This window comes from Hippopotamus amphibius, chromosome 9 (assembly GCF_030028045.1).
Source record: "Hippopotamus amphibius kiboko isolate mHipAmp2 chromosome 9, mHipAmp2.hap2, whole genome shotgun sequence".
Lineage (NCBI taxonomy): Eukaryota > Metazoa > Chordata > Mammalia > Artiodactyla > Hippopotamidae > Hippopotamus > Hippopotamus amphibius.
In genome coordinates this window covers 124,124,362-124,148,067 of record NC_080194.1, presented here as the reverse complement: position 1 = coordinate 124,148,067, position 23,706 = coordinate 124,124,362, and the positions used below count along the sequence as shown (strand labels likewise).

Below are 23,706 nucleotides of genomic sequence, written 5' to 3'. Positions count from 1 at the left end.
TTGATTAGGTAATCGCTGATTTTGTGGTCCATTGTTTTCTAACATAGAAGCTTGAATTTTCCTTCAGCTTTTTGCTCTTTAGCTACTGCTGTGCAGAATAGATGAATAGAATGGGATCCTTCTCTCTGCACAGCTTCTGTCTTAGTAGCCTTCTTCCAGTGCTTCATGACATACATAGGTGGTCTTCTGATAAAATTTTACTTGTTTTTCAGTAGTTTTTAAATCATTTGTGGACTTCTCCCTTTTATTTATCTTTTTTGTTTGTCTCTTTGTTGTTATAGCCATCCTGGGGTCTCCAGCTAGTGGAATTCAAAACACAATTGGTTCTGTTGGCACAGGCCAACAGAATGCCACTTCTTTAAGTAACCCAAATCCCATAGACCCCAGCTCCATGCAACGAGCATATGCTGCTCTTGGACTCCCCTACCTGAACCAGCCCCAGACGCAGCTGCAGCCTCAGGTTCCTGGCCAGCAACCAGCACAGCCTCAAACTCACCAGCAGATGAGGACTCTCAACCCCTTGGGTAGGTGAAAGAACTCTCAAGAATTTCTCTGTCCACATGCAGCATTGACAAGTCTTCCTGGAACCCAAGGCTGTTTTCAGTTACTGTTTTTACTTTAAATTCAAGTTGATATATGTACATACTGTGGTGATGGTATCTTTTAAATGATTGAAATAAAAAACTTACAGGAAAAGGCTAAAATGTCGGGTGCACAGAAGATGTCACAGGCTTAGAAAATGAATAGCATTTGCAAATGAACCAACATTTTTGTCCCTTCTGTCTGGACAGTTTTCATAAAGGGCATTTCATATGGCTTGGAATACAGAATCTCACAAGTTAGAGTAGGGTTGTACCAGTTGCATAGACTCTTGGTAGACCATTTATTTGGTGAAGAACTTGAGGCTGGATGCAGCTCCTACCATGTCTTGGTTATGGGTTACCTCGTGGCTGGAGGTGACCAGCCTGGATGTGGGCAAGTTAACAGCAATCTCAGAAAATCTCTCCTGTCTTAGACCTCTCCGTGGATTAGTATTTGCTAGTGTCATCTCAACCCATTAATTGTCAGTGTTTGGTCATTTGGTCACATCTCTCCACAATTTTTGCCATCTCTGCATATTGTTTCTTTAGTATTTTTCTTCAAATTGACATAGTCCTTTTAAACTTAGACTTAAGCCAAACAGTTATGTGAGCAAGTTAAATCAAGGTTTTGTGCTAGTTTTATTCTTTTCCTAATAACTTATTTTAACCTTAAAAATTACTCTTAAAAATGACCAATTAAAGACATCTCATTTGTTGCATTTTGGGAAACAGTTGCTCTAATGCAGCTCTAACTTCTGCTGGCTAGGAGACTGGGTTGAAGCCCTGAAATCTGCATTCTAATCTAACTCCACTCCTATTGGTGGTATAATCTGGGACAAGACTATTAACCTCTCTGTGTCTCACCTTCTTACTTTAGAATGAATATATAGACAAATTGACCTTTTATCTTCTTCACCTGCACTTAATTTCTATGATTTTTCTCTTCTGATATGCAAACAAACAGACAAAAGATGAACATGTTTGTGACAGGTTAGCTTTACTTGTTTTAGATCATGATATTAATGAAGCCAGAATCAAAATCTGAAACTGCAGATGGGATCATTTCTGGTTTTTTCCCGCAGTCACAGAGCACTCATGCCAGCCAGCCTCCATAGAAATGCCTTTCTTTGGTTATAAAGTGCAGTGGGAAGGAGACTGCAACTGAATTTATACAATTTTATCACTGTTATTGAAAATATAGTAATGATGATATAACTCCCAGAGTTCCGGCCATAGCATTTATTATTATAACTCACAAGAATCATTTATTTGTATGTGACTTGTTATATATCTGTTATCAGGACTTTGAAGTGTATGTTGTAACTTAGGAGTTGGTTGATTTCTTTTTTGTCTTTCAAGGAAATAACCCAATGAACATTCCAGCAGGAGGAATAACAACCGATCAGCAGCCACCAAACTTGATTTCAGAATCAGCTCTTCCAGCTTCTCTTGGAGCCACCAAGTAAGACCCATGGTTCATTGATAGTTGCAACTGGCAGTGGGCTGGGAACCACAGGAAACTCTTGATTCTTTTTGTGTGGTGCTCTTCCTTCCTTCCTCCCTCCCTCCTCTCCTCTCTCCCTCCCTCCCTCCCTCCCTCTCTCTTTCCCTCTCTGTCTCTTTCCCTCTCCTTCTTTCTCTTTCTTCCTCCCTTCCTCCCTCCCTTCTTCCCTTCCTTCCTTGTTTAAAGTTCCATGTGATTGAAGAACCTTAGTTGGATGAATCGCGTTTGAGCCACTCTTCTAGTGGGATGAAGTGTTCTTACTCTTCCCTTAGCCCACTGATGAATGACAGCTCAAACTCTGGAAGCATTGGAGCCCTCAGCACTATACCTACAGCAGCACCTCCTTCCAGCACTGGCGTTCGGAAAGGCTGGCACGAACATGTCACTCAGGACCTGCGGAGCCATCTAGTGCATAAACTGTACGTGGCCACCTCACCCATTATTCACGTGTCATGTAAACATTTTGTGACTGATGACAATGTGACAGTTTTGCAGTTTTATCAGTGTCTGATTTAATTCTTAAGTGTTCTCTTGGGCCCCAGGTGATCGTACCCTAGCAGCTGAAGGGGGTCACTTGGTTATTTAGGGAGACCAGAGAATCCCAGACCCTGCATCTCTAGTGGGTCCTACAGAGGGAGGTGAACTGTGACCCATGTCTCAGGGGGCCAGACCTGTTTTCTAAGCTATGGGATACACCAGGGAGCTGGGATTAGCTCAGAAGCTTAGCCTTATTTTATGGCTCAAGATTATAGTTGTAGAGATCCCTTAGAACTGGAGGAATTTGGGCCTAGTAAATACAGATGGCATGACACTACTGTCATACAGTTTAACATATAGGAAATTAATAGTTAACTTTCTCCAGCTATTGAAGTTAAATTGAAGGTGAAGTTAATTTGATTTCCTTGGAGTTTTTTTTTTTCTCTCCATTATTTTAATCAAAATTTTTTATAAGTAGTTTAAAAGTTAGGAATTCAAAATCATATTCTTTTTTTTAAAATTTATTATTATTTTTGGGGGGGTACACCAAGTTCAATCATCTGTTTTTATACACATATCCCTGCAAAATCATATTATTCTTGAGATGGTCCAGCACTTATTGTTAATAGCAAAATATTGGTGTGTTTGACTTGTAGATAAATTGACAGGTCAGCATCGTCTCCAGAGAGTGACTTAATTTGTGTATTCATGAACTAGGTGAGAGAGATTGGGGGTTTCTCTCCGCAGTGTATTGCACCCATGGGTAGACAATTTTTTTCTCTTTCTGTGTCACGTATAAAATGACGGGATACTGACATTGTACTGAGAGTGGATTGAGAGTGCATGTTGTCCTTTCAGTGTGCAAGCCATCTTCCCGACACCTGACCCTGCAGCTCTGAAGGATCGCCGCATGGAGAACCTGGTGGCCTACGCTAAGAAAGTGGAAGGGGACATGTACGAGTCTGCTAACAGCAGGGTAGGTTGCCGTTTGTGTTCCAGCTGCACAGTAGCTGTGGGATCTGTAACTTCATCTGTCTGGCTTATGGTCTGGAAATGGGGACATCTGTTAGTCTGGTAGATTCATCGCTTGAGGACACTGGCCAGGAGGACTTCCCAGTTAAGACATGAGGTCCCTGTGCAACTCTTGTTTTGTAACTACGAAGTACAAATGTCTCTGCTACAGTGGTAAATGAGGTATATAAAATTTTTTTAATCCGTGGGTGTACCTTATAGTGGCGTTGTTTTATAGCACTTACACTGTGTCATGCCATTGTCAGTGAGCATCCAAGAAAAGGTTCAGCTGTGGGATGAACTGTGATGACCACTTAGTACCTCCTGTCTGATAAGTCCTGTAACATCACTGGGTATTGGTTTATCAGTTAGAAGTGCTGAGTGCTTACCTGTGTACTTAATGTACTTAATTCAAAAGTTCATTAGTTTGTTAGAACATGCAAAACCAGATCACTTGTTTTTTTACAAATAACTAGTATTGAATGTTATTGCTTTTTAGGATGAGTACTATCACTTGCTAGCAGAGAAAATCTACAAGATACAAAAAGAACTAGAAGAAAAACGGAGATCGCGTTTACACAAACAAGGCATCTTGGGTAACCAGCCGGCCTTACCAGCCCCTGGGACGCAGCCTCCTGGGTTACCACAGGCACAGCCTGTGAGACCTCCAAGTAAGGACTTCCTTTCCAGCCCTTAGTCTGTTTCCTTGTTTTTCCTTCTACATTTGGTGTATATTTCTAAGCATATAGAATTATATTCTTGGGAAGCCTGTGCTTTGAAAACTGTGTGGTAGTGGCTGTGACCTTTTGCAATGGCCTGTGTTTAGATATTGAGCCTTTCTCATGGAGAGGCGCTTTAAAGGGTGTGCTGGCATCAGAATGCACAGCACTTTTGGACCTGATTTTCTCTTTAAGTTTGAAGGATTATTTTAAATAATCCCCCTCTCCCCCTCCTTTTTGTTACTGCCATTACAGATGGGCCCATGCCTCTGCCAGTGAATCGCATGCAGGTTTCTCAAGGTATTTAACTATTATTGTGAATCATATTTTGGTTTAACATTCTACAGCCACAAAGTTTATTGGTTTGTCCTCTTCCCACTGTATTTCTGTGTAGCTCCTCTTCTTATTCCTTCCATTCCTTTCTGCTGCTAAGTAGAGTTCATGTTCACAGGTGTTGAGTTATCTGTTGCATTTGAAAGTTTGGAGATCCTAGGAAAGCTCTCCAAGGAGATCAAGAGTAGGAGTTAACGTTTTTTTTTTTTTGGATGGACAAGAGAAGACATTACTCTTAGGAAGTCTCCCAAAAAAAGCATTGTGTTGTAGGTGGGGGAAAGAAACATTTCTGAATGCCTGAAAATAGAGCATCGAGCCCATCCTGGGGCAGGAGATCTGTTGGGGGTGAGATAAGGAAAGTGCAGGGGCTGCTGCCGGCCCTGTGAGCATAAGTGCCACACCTGCTTGGGGATGGCCGAGGAGGGTTTGTGCTCTGAGAACCCTCGTCATCCTGGGCTACTGGCAGCTGTTCTGAACAACTTTCAAAGATTCTTTCTCAAGCTGAGTCTTTTTGTTGATGGTGGTTGAAGCAGTTATTTTAGTTTGGGAGTTTTGGGGTGAGGGTCATTTCAAAACTTTCACAGCTCTTGTCAAATTGAGGCTTGAATAGTGGGGTGTTTTTACAGATTGTGAAATAAGGTAGTGACATTATCCAGAAGATTCCAAAGCAGGGCCTTGCTGCTGTATGTAGAGTAGTTCAGGAGGGGAGAAGAGGTCATTTTAAAAGCCATGGTAATTGTACTGCATACTGAAAAAGACCTGGTAGATAAACTGATATTGTGGAGGAAACTTTTCAGGGACTTGTTTAGGTGGACTAGACATGAAGGGTGAAAGAAATCAAGAAGTCAGAGAAATTGAGCTTTAGAAAAGTGGCTGAGTGCTGTCGGGGATGACATGGAAGATTCTGCTGCTTTGAGATCTGAGGAGGTGGCTGTTGAGCAGAGTAGGAGGAGTTTTTTAGAGATGCGCTCACACGCCCCCCTTACCAGCACGTCTGGGTCTGTAAAGAGGGCCCTTTTGTGGTGCTGTTTCTTTGTACATCTTTTTCTCTTATTTAATAAAATCTTCTCTTGTTAATAAAACCCTCCAGGAGAGTGGGACACTTTTGTATTATAGGCTTCCTAGAAAGTCCTGGGCCTGTGCTGGTGCCTGGTTACTTAGGGTGACATTTCTTGGTGTTACGGAGGGAGGCACATGTTGTTTGATGCCCTCTCAAGCTACACAGTGTTAAGGCAGCGCCTCAAGGATTCTGTTAAATGCCAGCGTCAGGCCTAAGACTTATTGAATCAGCATTTATGTTGAGCTCAGAGCTTACAGAGTATTGTGGGAAATTACAAAGAGAGAGAGAGACTCGTGGTCTGGAGACGCGTAGCGGCTAGTGAGATGTCGTTCATGCTGTGGCACCTCTGGGAAGGCCAAGGTAGCCGTGAAAGTGAGATCTTTCCAGTCTGTGGAGAGGAGACTGAGGTTGAGAGCTGCCAATGCTTGTGCACGTTCTAAACACTTAATGTACTTGCAAAATTAAGAACCATGATTTGAGTCTTAACCCAGATTATAACAATAAATGTAAACCCAGCCAAAGAGCTGGGAGGCCTGGGGTGATGGGAACAGGTTTCCTGTAGGAGAGGAGATGGGAGTCATGTGCTCCAGAAGGCTCTGAGGGCTTGGCTCAGATGAGTGCCCTGGCCTTAGCTGACCTCCTCCGTAGATGATGGGAGCACCTTCCCATGCTGCCCTTGTCTGCTTTGTCGCTTGGACCCTTCAGTGCTGAGCACTGCTCCAGCCTCGTGTGCTGTGGCTTACCTGACTTCTGCCTTCTGCCACCCACCCCACCCTGCCACCCTCACCACTACTGCATTGGTGTCATCTTTCCTGGATATGAACAGTCTGTCACTTAACCATCTTTTCTGATTAACTGAGTGATTTGCTTTCAATTGTGTATGTTGTCTGTGCGTTCTGTCTTATTTGGCTTAGAATTTATTTGGCGAGTTGTCATTCTGTTTTTCTGTGGGTGCTTTTCCTAACGAACCACTGTGGGTATGTTTACAGGGATGAATTCATTTAACCCAATATCCTTGGGGAATGTACAGTTGCCACAAGCTCCCATGGGACCTCGTGCGGCATCCCCCATGAACCACTCTGTCCCGATGAATAGCATGGGCTCCGTTCCTGGGGTAAGTGCTTCTTTTGCCTCAGCTGTGCTGAGAAGGCCTTGCTCGAATAAGGAAGATTCTCTCAGCAGGAAACTTGCAGATTGTCTGGGAATCCTGTGGTACTTGTTCCTTTGTATTTGGATTATTCTTTATTTCCTTCCTGTCTCCCTCTTTGTCTTTCTCTTGTCCTTATTACTATAAGAATTATTTGACCATTACTTATTTTTATTGAAATGACAAATTCATAGGCACCTGTGACTTTGGTGGAAGATAGGGTTGGCAGCCTCAGATATGTGTCTGAGAGGGACTTGTCAGCATCTCTTGACTCTCAGAGCTTCCTCTCCTGAGGTTGCCTTCTACGCTTCAGAGAACTCATAAAAGGCATATTTTGAGACTTAAACTATAGCATACTATTGATTTCTCTTCAGAGGACTATGTGAAGATGGCTCATCAGAGACCTTGCATGAAAACCATGCATAGTGCCTGGGAGCCAGTAGGTCTTAGTGAGTGGTGGGTCCCTTCCTGCAAGGGAGGAGGAGTTAAACATTTCTGTCTCTTCTAGTTTACCTTGAAGACTCAGGCCATTGAAGCCCTCTGAACTCTTGTTGTCTGACGCTTGTTGTCTTTTAGATGGCCATTTCTCCTTCGCGAATGCCTCAGCCTCCGAACATGATGGGTGCACACGCCAACAACATGATGGCCCAGGCACCTGCCCAGAACCAGTTCCTGCCACAGAACCAGTTCCCATCCTCCAGCGGCACGCTGAGCGTAAACAGCGTGGGCATGGGGCAGCCGGCAGCCCAGGCCGGTGTGTCACAGGTACTGTTCACATTAGGGCTGTGAGCCACCTACAGTGATGCAGCCCCAGCTTTCCACTGACATCAGCATGTCCTAGTTCACAGAAATTAGAGTTCTAGACAAAACATTTCACGTACTAGCATCTCTTGATTTTTTTTTTTCCCCATTCTATTCCGTCATTTTTACCTTGTTTGGAATTACTCTTACCATCTTGGGGTGAACTTCATACCAAAGAGGAATGGATTGTGGTTTTTTTGGTTTTTGTGCTTTTGTATTTTGGTTTTTGGGTTTTTAGTTGTCATTTTCTTGGTTTTTATTTGTGTATTTTAAATTCTAAGTTTCACATGTGATCCTGAGAGACATTGGATTTTAAAGAGGGAGTGAGGAAAGGTCCCATGAGTTCACTCTTCATGATTTGGTCTTTGCATCTTGTTGCTTGTGTGAACTGCCCAGATGAAGTCCAGCTAATCGGATCATTTGCGTAGTTCTGTTCTTGTTGAATGTGTTTTTAATTATTCAATCTAATGCTGACAAGAACTATTTTCCATTCATTTTACTGCCTTTTCTCCCTGTTTGTTAATTGTTAGAGTACATCAGATTGCTGCTGTGTACAAACGTACATGTGTTTAAAACAGGCCAAGTCATCCTTCAAAAGATAAAATTCATTATTTAATTTTTTAACATGAAGTAACATTGAATAAAAGGCAGTGACTACATTAGATTTACTCAGTAAATACTTATTAATTCTTAATTTCCATAAATTCTATTGCTCTAGAACAGGGGTTATCAGATTTGTCCTCTAAATAGTTTCAGCTTTGTGGGCCCGGGGTCTTCGTTTGAACTGCTACACTCCACTGTTGTGGTGCAAAGGCAGCCACACTCATGCGCATTCACAGGAGTGAGTGGGCGAGGCCACCTGCCAATAAAACTTTATTGATGGAAACCAGCAGCTAGCTGGATTTGGCCATGGACTCTGTGTAGTTTGCAGATCCCTGTTCTAGACCAGTGATTCAGAATAGATTTTTAGTTGATCCACAAATAATTCTGAAGCATGTCCCTAGTTGAGGACCATGGTGCTGAAACATTTCAGTGTTTCAATAACTCATTTTTTAAAAAAAGACATAACCTTTTCCAGTGGTCTGAGCTGTGGGTGGAAATTATGGAGATTAGTAAGTGGAGTGTATATGTGTTCGTTTCAGCCAGAGAGTTCTACGTTTACATGAATCAAAGCATGAGAAACAAGTGCACATTACTTTAAGTGTGCAGATACAATGACTTTGTGCAAATGCAACATTCCCTTGCAGTTAGCAGACCTCATCAAGAAACCATGATTAGATTTTCATACATTTAATTCTTGAAGTCTATTGCCATATTTTCAAATGCAGGAAATGATTTTAACACACTCTTTTCCATCTGTTAGGGACAGGTGCCTGGTGCTGCTCTTCCTAACCCTCTGAACATGCTTGGGCCCCAGGCCAGCCAGCTGCCTTGCCCACCAGTGACACAGTCACCGTTGCACCAGACTCCACCTCCTGCTTCCACGGCTGCGGGCATGCCATCTCTTCAGCATCCGGCAGCACCTGGGATGACCCCTCCCCAGCCAGCAGCTCCCACCCAGCCATCAACTCCTGTGTCGTCTTCCGGGCAGACTCCTACCCCGACTCCTGGCTCAGTGCCCAGTGCCAGCCAAACCCAGAGCACCCCTACGGTCCAGGCGGCAGCCCAGGCCCAGGTGACCCCGCAGCCTCAGACCCCAGTCCAGCCTCCATCTGTGGCCACCCCTCAGTCGTCGCAGCAGCAGCCAACACCTGTGCACACCCAGCCTCCTGGTACACCGGTGAGCCCCTCGGCCTGTCTTCTGACCAAGACTGTTAGATGAGAACTTGCCCATTAAAAAAAAAGAAAAGAAAAAAATCAGCAACAAAGACCCAAAAAAAAAAAAAAAAAAAGGAAAGTGTCATGAAGTCGCTGCAGGTCTTGGTGCAGTTGCAAAAAGTATCTGCAACCTAATGGAACCATAACGAGCAGTGTTTTGTTTCCAACATTGGCTCCATGTTTTAGCAGGACATGGCTTACAATTATCTTCCCCAGTCAAACCAGTTTGTAGAAATCAACAACTAAAGGAACTCATACATGGGTCCTCCCTAGAATTTTAAACTTTCTGTCCACAGGAGCAGTACGTCCCCCATAATCTGTCCTAGATTGAGGTCTTCTGAGTTTTAGTAGTTATGAGGATTTGGTAAACAAGTCAGGTTCCTAATTGTATGTACTTTGACCTTGCCTATCTGCCTTGTTTTCCAGCTGGAAGCCCTTTCTTTTTCATGACAAAATAGCACGCCCAGGTTAACACTTCTGTGGCTCAGATCTACCCATTCCTCCTGGGAGGTGAAGGTGGCAGGGTCACATCATGTCCTGTGTCCCATGTCCCATGCTCTGCTGGCAGCACCCAGTCTGGTGCTCTCCTAGCCTGGGCTGTGCCTGCTGACACAGGGGCCTGAGGTTGCTTCTCCTCACCTCCACATTCCTCCCCCGGTTCTCACCAGAACCGTAGTGTCTCTTTTCTTATCAGTCTAACCTAAAAACCTTCTTCCCCCTGAAATACATTAACTTTATTCATGGGGACTGAAGATATTTATTTATAAAATGTCAAAATTAATCCCAACAGCAACCCCAAGATGACAATACTGTTTATATTTCTCCAAAGGGAATGTGCTTATTGATCCTTATTTTATATTTCTTATCTCTAAATAAGATCCCTTTGTAATTTTACATTTTCTTTTGTTTACTTAAAACTCCATTGGATAAATCTTAGAAAACTTAGAATTCTTTCAGGGATGAGCATCAGGGTTTAAGATCACTTATATTGCTTACAGAAGTAAATGATTTTGGTTTCTCCACAGCTTTCCCAGGCAGCAGCCAGCATTGATAACAGGGTCCCCACTCCATCCTCAGTGGCCAGCGCCGAAACCAACTCCCAGCAGCCAGGACCCGATGTGCCAATGCTAGAAATGAAGGCTGAGGTCAAGACCGAGGACACCGAGCCCGATGCCGCTGAACCCAAGGCAGAGCCTGGGGCTGCGGTAGGTGCCATTCCTGGGAGTGAATAGACGTGCTGCACACAGAGGCATCACTGAGGTGTCCTTGGGGGAGGCACCAGGCGTCCACCATGCATGTCCCTGCTTTCTGTTTCAGTATCCTGCTCAATTAATGTTCAGGTTGGAAAGAGATTAAAAATAGATTGGTTATTTATTTTTAGGTATTAGGTATGGGTTTATTTTATTTTGCCAGAAGTGAAGAGCAAGTGCTTATATTTTAAGTGTTTAAATCATCCAACGTTTTCATTGCCATTCTTCATTCATTTAGAATTCTGCAGAGTTAGACTGTACAAGAGGTGTGTTCTTTTACTAATTAACCTGTGGCAGAAATTGGAAACTGGCAGACCATGAGCTGAATCCAGCCTATAAGTGTGTTTTTTTGGCCCACACAATTATTTTTAAAATGGGAAATTACAAATAAAACTCTGAATTTCTGGCTTTTCTTGAAAAATAAGCTCTGCCAGCACTGTGCTTGCGTTCCTGTGTGGCAGCAGTCTGGGTGGGAGCACCAGCTGTGGCTCTGAGATGGTCGTGGGCTCTCTAGTTTTCCAGAGTCTGCACTGCTCCACTTGGCCTCACACCACACCTCCTGCTGCTCTTATTAGCTTCACCTGCCTGGCCCTCTGAGCATTTGGATTTCTGATCCTTCCCACAATTTTTGAGGCAATTCTTGTTCCAAATTAGAAATATATGTAAAACTGTTGAGCAGTTAATGGTGTATACAATGTGTATCCAAATTTCTAAGCACTCTAGCATGTAAAAATTTTAAAAATTTTAGGACTGTAATGCACTGGTACTGTATTAAAGTGACTCAGCAGGCACGCACCCCTTCTTGTGGGAGAGAAAAGGAGTGATCAGTGCAGCTCTGACTAGGGAAACGTTGTTGGTTTTTTTTTTTTTTCAAGTTGTGGCACACGGGCTCAGTTGCTTCGTGGCACGTGAAATCTTCCCAGGGCAGAGGCTTGAACCCGTGTCCCCTGCGTTGGCAGGTGGATTCCTTACCACTGCACCACCTAGGAAGTCCTAGGGAAAGGTTTTAAGAAGCCCATAGAGATTTTTAAGAGCCTTCCAATAAGGCTGAGTTAGAATAAAGGTCTTTCATATTCATATATCATTGTCTGTAATTTTGTTTTTCTCAAGATGATGGAGGAGGACTTACAAGGATCTTCTCAAGTTAAAGAAGAAACAGACACAACAGAGCAGAAGTCGGAACCAATGGAAGTGGATGAAAAGAAACCTGAAGTGAAAGTTGAAGCTAAAGAGGAAGAAGAAAGTAGTGCCAATGGGACAGCCTCTCAGTCCACTTCTCCTTCGCAGCCTCGCAAAAAAAGTAGGTCATGTTCTCGTGAACTTGATGGTGCTGCTTTTCCATCGTGTTGGGAGTGCATTATGTGGATTAAAAGCTAAAGCAGAAAAGGAATTCCATTCTTCCTTTTATCCTTCTTGCTTGCCATTCCCCAGGTTTTAGAGATGGTGACAGTGAGCTGGACTCCAGGGTGCGAGCCTGCGGGGTCTGTGGTAGAAACGAGAAGCAACCGGGGCTCTGAGGGGCAGCCCACGAGCGGCCTGTCTGGGGTGGTGCTGGCTTTACCTGGCATTCTGTGGAGCACCACTGACGGACTCCAGCAGGATGCCTGGGAGCTTGATGTTAGGGAAGTTATCACTGTGGCAACCCTGTGCACTGAAGTTTGTAGGTTTCTGCTGATAACAGACAGGAAAGTAAGTGCCCAAAGTCAGGGGATGGGAGAGTAGAACCCAGTAACTAGTACAGCAGGAAGAGGGGCAGCAGGTAAGTGAAGGTACTTTGGGTTCTGAAATAAGCAGGATGAGCAGGGCTTACAGTGGAAGTTGGATAGAATCCATTTGAGATGTGTCCAAGGTGAGGTGCTAACAGGGGGTCGGAAAGTTGTCAGATGACTGACAGATAGAAACATGAAGGGGGTTCATGTAGTTCAGGGTGCAGGTGATGCATTTAGGAAAGACTGCAGAAAAATGTTAGGCTGATACTGTGGAGTTTTGCTTCTGGAAGAGACCCTGGAGATGATAGAGGACAGCAGGCCTTCCGTTTCTGGTCTCAGACTTCTTTATGTTCCTGAAAATCAAGGACCCCAGAGAAGTTTTTGTTTGTATGGATCATCTGTCACTATTTACTCTATTAGATGGGTTGTGTTTTTATTAATATTTATTTAAAAGTAAAGCTGGGGGCTTCCTAGGTGGCGCAGTGGTTGGGAATCCGCCTGCCAATGCAGAGGACATGAGTTCAATCCCTGCTCCAGGAAGATCCCACATGCCGCGGAGCAACTAAGCCCGTGTGCCAAAAAAAAAAAAAGTAAAAGTAAACCTGTTACATGGCACCCATAAATAACACATTTTTATGAAAAATAACTTCCAAAACAAAAATAATTGGAGTGATGGCATTGATTTTTGCAATTTTGTTACTTGGAGAGTTAAGTGAACACAGCTGGATTCTCACATCTGCCTCTGCCTTCACTGTTGTATTCTGTTGTTTGGTTGAAGTACATGAAGGGAATCCAGACCCACTTAGATAAGTGGTTAATAAAGAGAAGAGTATTTTAGTAGCCTTTTCAGATCATTGTGAATATTCTTTTTTTGATATTACACTGAAACTCACCAAGTAAAAGTTCCTTTTTTTAAAAAAAAGGTTAGTTGCAGTGCAAAAATCTGAATCCACAGCCCTGACTTTCTCATACTCTGTGGCGTTAGAATCCATCTTCTGTCTTGTACTTTGAGTTGATTTTTTGCCATTGCTTTTTTTTTTTTTTTAATATGACCCTTTGGTCATCTGGGAACTTGGCTCACTGAGTTATGCACATCTTCCAAATGTTGACATACTTCATTATGTGATATTTTTTAAAATCACATTTATTAATATCACTGAGTCTCTTCAAAAAGTCATGTAAACTTTGACAAGCTGTAAGCTTATGTGGCAGATACAAGTTTTTCAAAATTCTGATTTTTGATGAAAGTCCAGATATTATCATTGGTAACAAATAGTGTCAGTTGTTCTGGAAGTAACTGGCGTACTTTGTTCATTTTTGAGAAAATGTCTGTCACATACCCAGATCTGAATAACCCTAGCTTGTTTATCAGTCATTCTTTCTAGTTTTGTGTGTTCCATGAAAACAGTTACGTCAGCTCTCAACTCAACACTCACACGAGTGCTTTCTCTCCAGACAACCACTGCATGCAGAAGTGCTTTATGACAGCTTCCCAATTTGTCGTACAGAATAAAAGACGTGTAGCCAAGGGCTGAGATTTAATGAAAGTAAGAATTTTGGCTCCTTCATCAAGGACATTTGTAAGTGCAGATGTCCTTGATGTTTGCACAGCAGCAGCAAAGAACGAGGTGACCACAAAGTCGAGCTTGGAGCTACGGCCTGGTCATGCTGCAGTGCTAGTGATTTTCTTCACCATTGCTTTTGCCCCATCTGTGTGAATGTCAGCACACAGTGCAAAAGGCAAATGAGGACTTAGTGTTATCGTGAAAATTGTTTTATATCATGGAAATGGATTTCACAGACCCCTGGAAAAGGCCTAGGGCAGTGCTAAAGCTTTCTGTGGTGATGGAAGTGTTGTATATCTGCACTCTCTGTTGTGGCGGTCACTAGCCACATGTGGCTCCTAAGCACTTGAAATGTGACAAGTTTGCCTGAGGAAGTGAATTTTTAATTTTATTTAATATTGATTCATTTCGATTCAAGTAGCCACATATAGCTGGTGGCTACCATATTAGACTACAAGGGGGTCCCCAAGGCATCCGTGGGCCATGCTTTGGGGAATGCTGATGTGGTCCCCACCTGATTATCTGGAGAAGGTCTTGAGCCGGAGAAGTGGAGTGACTTGCTCATAGCATACCACACTAATCAGTGGCAGAGAACTTGTTTCAAATAGAGCTTCTGACTGCTACTTCCACTCATCTGGAGTCTTATTACATCAATATGGTTGTTAAAGACAGGAGTTTGAAAATGACTTTTCCTTGGCAGAGGTATTAAATGTTTAGTGAACGAATGAACGATCATCCAAAGTGAGATCCACATAAGGCCATGATATGTTTGATCAACGCTGGGAGATGAAAGGGTCTGGAGTGGGGCGTCAGCACGCTCGCTATCCAGGGCCGCCAGGTGGTGCATATTTTAGGCTTTATGTGTCATAAGACTTCTTTTGCAGCTGCTGAGCCCTTCCTTGTGGTGCGGAAGTGGCCATGGACATGTGCACAAACGAGGGTGGTTGTGTTCTAATAAAGCTTTATTTTGGCAGACTAAAAAGTAATTTTGTGTAATTCACGTATCGTGAAATAGTATCCTTAAAACCATTCTTAGCTCCCAGGCCCATACAAAGGCAGGCAGCTGGTCAGATTTGGTCATGGTTTGCCAACCCCTGGTCTAGAAGAATGAAAAAGCAATTGATTAGCTAAAGAATTGTTTTCATGTGAAGAGTTATTCAAAGAAAACCAAATGCTGCTTCATCTCTGTTAAAAACAGACTGGAAGAAAGGGGGTTAGGTGAAAGCAGAATTTGTGTGTGTTTCATGAGGCTTCACAGGGCACATCTGCTCCCGAGAACAGGCCTTTGCACCTGCAGGGGAGTGTCTGCACTGGGTGTCTCCCATGCTCGCTGACCACCAGGTGTCCTGGAGCACAGGAGACTGTTTCCTCAGGAGGTCAGTCAGAACACCTGGGCATTTCCTGGCTCTGATGTCAACAAACTCTCTGGAAACTTCTCAGCCGGTGTTTTCATCTCTTGATATACTCAGTGCGTGCCACTTCCCAACTGGAACTTTAAGTTTTTATGGTATTTTAGTCTGATTTGTAAATTACAGTTTCTTACGTATCTGTTGTAGATTTTTTTTTCAAATTCAAAAAACCGCAAAGTGGAAACCTCACATCACTTAGAACCTAGGTCATCAGAACCCTTTTACAGTGTTTGCCTCTGATGATTAGGAGTGTATGTGAGCGAGGGGGCAGGTGACACTCCCTCTTGCCTTCACGGACACGTTTCCCGTGTCCTTAGAACTCATGAGGGGTTCATGTGAGTGACTGTCCTGAGTGTATTTGGCAGCCAGTGCTTGTCCTTACGTTGGCGACAGCAGAAGGCGTTGTCAGAAATGGGTTGGCCAAGAGATTAGAGACTTGGGGGCACTAATACGTGTGCGGGACAACACGGAACTTCCGGGGAAAATACTTATTTTTGTAGTTCTCTTACTGTATACATTTGTTTGTGAGGCTGTAATACAAACCCATTTGTCTCAGGTGGTCTGAGTTTACTTGAACCAAGGACAGAAAAGTTTCCTCAGAGGAGGAAAGGCCCCTTCCATTGAAAATGGCTCTGCATCCACCCGTTTGATCAGTGAAGCATACTTGGAAGTTAGCTTCATTTTTTCTGTTCCAGCAAAGTTTTGGCATTGGAAATCTTGTTGTTGAACAAGCAGACTTCTCAGTGTGGTATTTTTGCCTCATGGCATGAATGCAGTTTTATAAAAACCCTAGTGTGACTGTGTTTTAAAAATCCCTGAATCGTAGCTTTAGAATGTCCATGGACTCCTGAAAGCTTCGCGGCTGGGAGGGAGATGATTCGGGCCTTCTCAGAAGCAGCCAGGTTTCCATTTGAAAAGTGATGGAGGTGGAGGAGAAGCCTGGGTGCCTTGTCAATAACATCGTTTCCTGTGCTTTCTGACTGCAGTCTTTAAGCCGGAGGAGTTGCGCCAGGCTCTGATGCCAACCCTAGAAGCGCTGTATCGACAGGATCCAGAGTCCTTGCCTTTTCGGCAGCCTGTAGATCCCCAGCTCCTAGGAATCCCAGTAAGTTGATGTCATAAAAACGTTGTAACTTTACCAGTGTAATTCATGAGTACCCGTGATACTCATTTTATGCCTTAAAATTGGGTAAAATAAGATTTTTTTCCCCTAATATAAGAAAATTTTTTCTGTCAAAACAATAATACACCTTGGTCTTAATGATGGAAATGTTTGTTCACCCCCATTCCATTAAGCCCCAGGGTCTGTGGAGGGGGGTGCAGTGAGATGGGGGCAGTGTGCCCTGGGGCACGCAGCCTCTGTAGCCTTGCTTTATATTTGGGTAAGATTTTGTCTACGGGAATGAATTTAAAGAGTTGGTGAACATTGCTTATAAAACACATGGGCCTCTCACATTGATATCCCTGGGTGCTCTTGCAAAGGCCATGGCGACCCAACAAATTCCGTTTAGCAGTATTACTTTTTTTGTTTTAGTGTTTGTGTTTGTCTTGGAATTTCATTTTGCTTGCTAGAACCAAGAATGAATCTCTAGAAAAACATATTGTCTGATAAATATGCTCACCATTTTAATTCAGTGGATCAAAATCTTATTTTTAAAATCTGGCATTGTAAGACCTCTTTTATTAAATAAGTCTTTTAATATTGCTTTTTCCTTAACTTTGCCTTTGAAGTAATTTGATCACACTTGAAAATATTAATTACAATTTTAGATAGTAAAATCAGAGGAGGATCAGAAGTTATTTTCAAGTCCCATTTTTCAGTATTAGAAATGGAAGTTATACTGGTACTTTATCCAAGTTTATTTTAAAATAAAGATGTCAGATAAGACTGGCATTTGGAATTTGGGGGAATCCACTAGACTGAGACCGTTTTGTCTTTCAGGATTATTTTGACATTGTGAAGAATCCCATGGACCTTTCCACCATCAAACGGAAGCTGGATACAGGGCAGTATCAGGAACCCTGGCAGTATGTGGACGATGTCTGGCTCATGTTTAACAATGCCTGGCTCTACAATCGGAAGACATCCCGGGTCTACAAGTTCTGTAGTAAACTTGCAGAGGTCTTTGAGCAAGAAATTGACCCTGTTATGCAGTCCCTTGGATATTGCTGTGGACGCAAGGTACAGTTGAAACTTTTTCTGGAAAATGAACGACCCTTGTTAATCGAGTCAAAGAGGGTATTATGATGATATGATAGACTCAATATTTTGGCCACAGCTTTGTCCTGAGAAGGACCCAGATGGAGTCTGGTCTTTTGTAAAACAGTTGGTTGTCTGAAGTTAGATGTGCTTATGGGGGAAGACCTTGGATTAAGCATTCCTGGCTGCCCCACTGTCCATTCATCTGTCTGTAATAAATGTCTCTCAGACCCTAACTCTGTTCCATTGTATCCAGAAATGTCTTTAAATAGATACGAGAATCGTTAAAAGACTATCCAGTGTACTAACAGAAATAATTTGCTAGCTAAATCTCACTCTCCACATTGGACAGAACATTACATGACAGTAAATGGGATGTATTTTTAGTATTTTCTCCTTTATTTCTGCAGTATGAGTTTTCCCCGCAGACTTTGTGCTGTTACGGGAAGCAGCTGTGTACAATTCCTCGCGATGCTGCCTACTACAGCTATCAGAATAGGTAAGCATTGAGCAGTTTCCTGAATTATGGGACAAAAAGAAGGTCTTAGGGCAAGGCATGCTCGTCTGATTGTAGCTTGGGTACATTATTTCTTTCCTGAAGTTTCAATGGAAAGGGCTGAAATTTCATTGGTTCCCAGTCACTGAGGTAGGCCCATGGTCTCTTAACTTAAAAGCATGCTTGTCTAGTGTAAAATTTTAAGCTCCAAACTGCTTGCTGCACTACTTGGATCAGGTACATGCATTAAGCCAAAATGTAACCATAGGAGAAAGAGTCTGAAGTGGTAAGTAACTCTAATAAAGGTTGAGGTGCCTTTTTTTAAGATAATAAAATTGAAACGGCGTATTTTACCAATCTGTGTGTAAATATTTGCCTAGCTAATTTGGCCTGGATAGTCTGATGGAAAGATCATTTAAAAATTTTAAACCATAGACTTTTTCTTTTTAGTCAGTAGCACAATACAAAGGAAATTGGTGTTTTCATTGAGTGTAAGAATGACTCCCTATCATGAGGTGGCCTTTTTTGGGCTTTAGTGAATGGTGGGTATGCTTTTGAAATATTTGCTATTCTCTTGAAATGTAGAGATGGCTAAAGAATAGATCTCCTATCTTAAGTAGAGGGAGAATGAAAATAATTTTTGTTAATTCCCTTACCTAAATACAACTTCCTGCTTTGGGGGTGGGGGTTGTTTTGAAAATTAAGCTACTTTGTATCCATTGCTTTAAGTGGCCACATGTTGCCATAGCATGAAGGCATCCTGCCTTGAAACATAGGTTGTAATTCTTTGTCAAATTTAATTGCATTGCCTCCATTTTATGAATTGGCAACTAAGTTCTTTATGTGACCAAGATGAAGCTTCATGCCTGTTCTTTGTTTTTAGGTTCAGGTATTAAATGTCAGCTTTAGGGTTTGATGTTCTAGTTATTTTTATCTTGTTTGCTTATAGTAATTACATATGTCCTAATACTTCGAAGAAGATAAGTACAGGGCTTTTTTATTTGTTCAAAGCTACATGCAGAGGCCTGGATAATGTGGAATTTTGTGATTATTTTTCTTCCAATTACATTTTTAAATTATTTTAATTTAAAAAAAATATCTAGGGAATTCCTGGCAGTTTGGTGGTTAGGACTCGGTGCTTTCACTGTGGTGACCCAGGTTCAATCCCTGGTAGGGGAACTAAGATCCCACAAGCTGCGCAATGCAGCCAGAAAAATTAAAATTAAAAAATAATTTAAAAATAACCATATTCAAGATAATTAATGGCTCCTGTCAGAATACTATTTAAAAAAAAAAAAGTGGTAACCCTAAAAATATCTTAAGACAAGATTGCTAAGCCTTGTCCAGCTTACTTGATCCTAGTGAAATGCTGGTTCAGGGGAAAGATGGGTGTCCCCGGACAGGCACCTCTGCTGGAAGTGCAGCCAGCACAACTGCCCTGCTGAAGATATTTTAACATTCAGAATTCAATTTCCGTCTAACATGCTCTTCTTTCGATAGAAGCTTTTTAAGACGAGACGTTTGAAATGATACCGTGGCCTCTTTGTAATGAAATCTCTCCTATAGTGACAAGTGTTGTTCTAGAGGTTTTGGCCCCTCCGTTTACAGTTTTAGCCCCATGACCTTTAGCACATCCTGTAACCTATCAAGCTTAACTTTCTTGTCCATGACATGGGCACAGTAGCACCTTTCCTGACACCCTTCGTTGTCAGTCTCCAATGAGACAATGAATAGGAATTCTCTTTGGAAACTGTTAGATGGCAAATAAAGCAAAATAAAGTTATGAAATTTTAAGAGAATAGGTTAAAATTAATCCTGAAAAATGCCCCCACTAAGTGCCCAGCACAGTTTGGGTCTGGAATGAAGATCAGATAGCAGATTGCTGGCCACCATCTCTTAAGTTTGGGGGCCTTTTCATTGTTGGTTTCACTGTGCCTGGGTCCTTTGGACCCTGCCTTTGCTGATTTGCACAGGTTTGGCCATCTTTACGTGGAGAGCACTTCAAGTTCAATAGAATGATTGGCATTAGCATGCACTACTGCCCTCTCAGAGGAGGTTGTTGATGGAGTGCAAACAGGATTTTTTGAAAGTCTGGAATGTCCAGTTTTATTTCTATATAGGACTTATTTTTTACTGAGTAAAAGTAATGTATTTTCCTTAAGAGGAGAAACATAAAGAAGTTCTCTTTTACACGTAATACGTTTTAAGAATGTGAGCATACTGCTCCTCAGCTGAATCTCATAAGGTGTGCTTCCTGGAATATGGAACTGCAAGAGTTACCATGTTGTGAGTCTGTGAAAGCAGTGGTCTAATTCTGCGATGGACATTGCAGCTACTTACATTTTTATTCTCAACCATGACTATTTATGAACACTGTGGTGTTCTTTTGAGTAATTGTTTTGGCACTTATAGTCCTAAACTGGGCACTTAGAATAGGAAATTCTGTAAACCGTTAAAGCAAGTGAAACTAATATATAAGATAGTTTATGGTTATTTTTTCACTTGTTTCCATACTTTGAAATTTTGAAATAAGTCATTTTGGGAACACTGTTCTATAGATTTTTCCAGTTATTATCAATATATAAGAATAGATATTATCTATTATCCCAGTTATTTGTATATACTGATATGGTACTTAAACAATCTGCATTTGAAAATTTACTCCATACATTAAATTACCCTTACAGATGAACTCTGCAGTTATGTTGTGCTAACTTTAGGTACACAGATGTACATCATCATCTGAGTATGTGAAGCATTTCTCCTTTACAATTCCATATTCATCAAACTGCTTCCTTCACGTAAAGCAGAAGGTCATCTAGGCTCTTACGGTTGAAAAGTGATCTCTGAACCATTTTGTATCTCCATGGTGAATAAAGTTTGGACTAGGTATAAGATAGGGACAAGTCTGGCATTAACATCTGTCACCCACTGATTACCAGAGTGGTTTCAGCCTACTTGACCAGATGGGTGGCTGTGCCCCCTTCTGTGGGCTGTCATCATCTCAGAAGGTTGCTAAAGGAAGGCCAGGGCCCCTCCCTCTTCCCTTACACCTGAGCAGGTTTGATTCTCTGGCATCTCTGGCCTTGCTCTGGGACAGACACTCTGTCCCTCCCAGAGTCTGACCCTGAGGTTTTGGGGCATGGGAGTTAAGTTATACACAGAGAGCATGGGTTTCCGCAGCCACCCCAGGGGCTGCCATTCGGTCATCAGTGCTTCACTCTGGGCCAGTTTCCTCCAGTGGAAAATGATGGATTTATGATTCTTGTTCCCCAGATGTTGCTAGGCTTGATGTCCTGCTTGAATAAAAGCTAAGAGTTTGTCCAGTATTTTAAAACTGTTTATAGACTCACGTGTAATTATCATGGTGATTTCGTTTCATGTGTTCCATAGTCCTCTTTGAGCTAACCCACAGTGGCTGAATGTTTGATCATAATGAATTGGAACACTGTCATTCATTTTTAAAAGGGAAACAATTTGGTGTTGAAGAGATATTTTTTTGTATGTATTGTTCTGATTCCTGCTTAATGGGTTTGTAGTTTCTGTACTTTAATTCTTTCTTGCCATTGATGATCATGCCCTCCTACACATGGAAATTCCTTTTACTACATGATTTCAAGCCTCCATAAAAATATTTACAAAATAGTGAATAGCCAGAATATTACTGTAGTTCATTCAGAGAGAAAGAGAGAGATATTTAAAAACAGCAGTGTTAATCTGTTTGTTCCTCCTCAGTTTTTACTCTTGGCAGACTTTGTTGATTGAATTAGTTCTAAATAAACCAGTCCCGGCAAGAAACTCTTACTAATCCAGTTGCTACACAGAGTGAATCTTGTCATGTTCCTCATCAACAATCTGAAAAGTTGATAATCTTGACATGTGTGCATACCTAAAGTTTTATACTTTTAATTCACTATATGTTTAGTCAGTGAAATATAGCAGACACAATGCTTAATGTGTTTAATTAAGATTAGAATTAGAACTTGTGGGGACCTATTTTAGTGGTAATGAACACGAACTGGACAGGCAGTGGCCTGAATCTCAGTTGTTTGTAGCTGTGCGTGTGCGTGTGTGCACATGTGTGCGTGTGTATGTGTGTAGCTGCAAGCTGCCGCATCTCCTCTGCCTGTGTGGTTCAGTGTGGCGCTCCAAGTCTCGTCACAGTGTCTTTAACACTAATCCTCTTGGCATCTTGTAGACATAGTTTTGAGCACTAAAACTGCATTTTATTGTGCTGCCATCGCTGTGTTATACTCATCCCTTTTGCTTGTGTAATTCACCTCATTCAGCTTGTTTACTTCTACAGTATTCCTCTGTGCCCATCTTGTTTTATGCAGCATCAGCCTACATTTTTGTTGATTTCTCATTTGTGTCCTTTCCAAACATTTAATAGTTTTTATTTTAACTGTGCTTATTTGATAGCTTGAGCCCAGGCTCTGTACTATAAGAAATTGGGGTGATGGATAATTTCTCAAATGCAGATTGTGCTTTAAAGATTAACTCTAAATTTGCTTAACTTGGATTGTCCCCAAGTCAGAGCAATCACTGAGTATCTCAGATTGATGAATGATTGGTTCCAATACCAAAAAGTTTAAATTGAAGCTTAGAATTGAATCTTAAGATTGTTCATGGATTTACATATATTGTATTGTTGATACAATATATCACAGTTTTTTCCTCTGTATATTCCTACTGATAAATGGCTGGAAAGTCTTTGACCCCGATTGCATTTCTGTTAAATGTTTGTCTAGAATATGGATTTGGTTTCATTTCTGTTGTAACCCAATTAAGTGATTAACATGAGAAAAATAACAGGAGAAAATTAAAACCAGTTCTGAGCGCTCATTTCATACCTTTAAAGATTTGGCTTAATACCAGAAATAAAATCTATGCATTGCTGTCGAGCATAAATTTTCCATTTTGAAGAATAAAGCTATTTCAGTTTAAATTGCTTTTTTAAGGCCTTTTGTCAGACTGTTTTATTCAAAGTAAATTTTTTCCATCTCAAACCCTGGAGTTATATTTGGTTTTCTCTAAGTAGTAACAAAATCCAAACTCCTAAATTTTAGGCTCCTTGCAATTCTAGTATTAACAGCTCCTTGAAAACATTTGCATCTTGGAGCTGGACGAGCCTGTTGTTAGTGATGATGGCCTGGGATGTGTGCAATGAGACCGAATGCTAATCAATGCTTTGCCTTGGCTTTCTGCTCTGTGTTGTCTTGGTGTTTGCGTCTTACCTTTATGTCTGTGCTATTTGTTCCCTCCCCTGTTCTCTAATCCTGCCCTTCCCCACCTGCCCCTGTTCCTTTCATTGTCCTCACTGACCCATCAATCAACCAACAACGCCCCCCCTTCGTCGTGGTGATCTGCCCTGCTCTGATTGGTGGCTTCGTTGCTTGGGTGGCTGTGTGTTATGATGGACCAGTTCACCCAAGTATGGCCTTCTTGCTGACAGGTATCATTTCTGTGAGAAGTGTTTCACAGAGATCCAGGGGGAGAATGTTACCCTGGGTGACGACCCTTCACAACCCCAGACGTAAGTACCATCCTGTCATTTTTTGGGGGTGACTCTGAATTGTTGTTTTCCTCTTGTCCATGATTAAAAGGGAAGCACCACTGCCACTGT

The 23,706-nt window shown here is 42.0% G+C and overlaps 1 protein-coding gene across 2 annotated transcripts in view; it reads left to right on the top strand.

Annotated features, from left to right (window-relative positions):
- CREBBP (CREB binding protein) overlaps positions 1-23,706 on the top strand; it is a 125,629-nt gene that overhangs the window by 80,130 nt on the left and 21,793 nt on the right. For both annotated transcript variants that reach the window (XM_057747476.1, XM_057747474.1), the window contains 15 exons: positions 282-524; positions 1,941-2,043; positions 2,358-2,504; positions 3,421-3,538; positions 4,073-4,244; positions 4,548-4,592; positions 6,675-6,799; positions 7,409-7,597; positions 8,997-9,413; positions 10,477-10,656; positions 11,812-12,001; positions 16,371-16,489; positions 17,327-17,566; positions 17,995-18,083; positions 23,536-23,616. In XM_057747476.1, the coding sequence (XP_057603459.1) occupies positions 282-524; positions 1,941-2,043; positions 2,358-2,504; positions 3,421-3,538; positions 4,073-4,244; positions 4,548-4,592; positions 6,675-6,799; positions 7,409-7,597; positions 8,997-9,413; positions 10,477-10,656; positions 11,812-12,001; positions 16,371-16,489; positions 17,327-17,566; positions 17,995-18,083; positions 23,536-23,616 (2,458 nt within the window). The remainder of the gene's footprint in view (positions 1-281; positions 525-1,940; positions 2,044-2,357; positions 2,505-3,420; positions 3,539-4,072; positions 4,245-4,547; positions 4,593-6,674; positions 6,800-7,408; positions 7,598-8,996; positions 9,414-10,476; positions 10,657-11,811; positions 12,002-16,370; positions 16,490-17,326; positions 17,567-17,994; positions 18,084-23,535; positions 23,617-23,706) is intronic.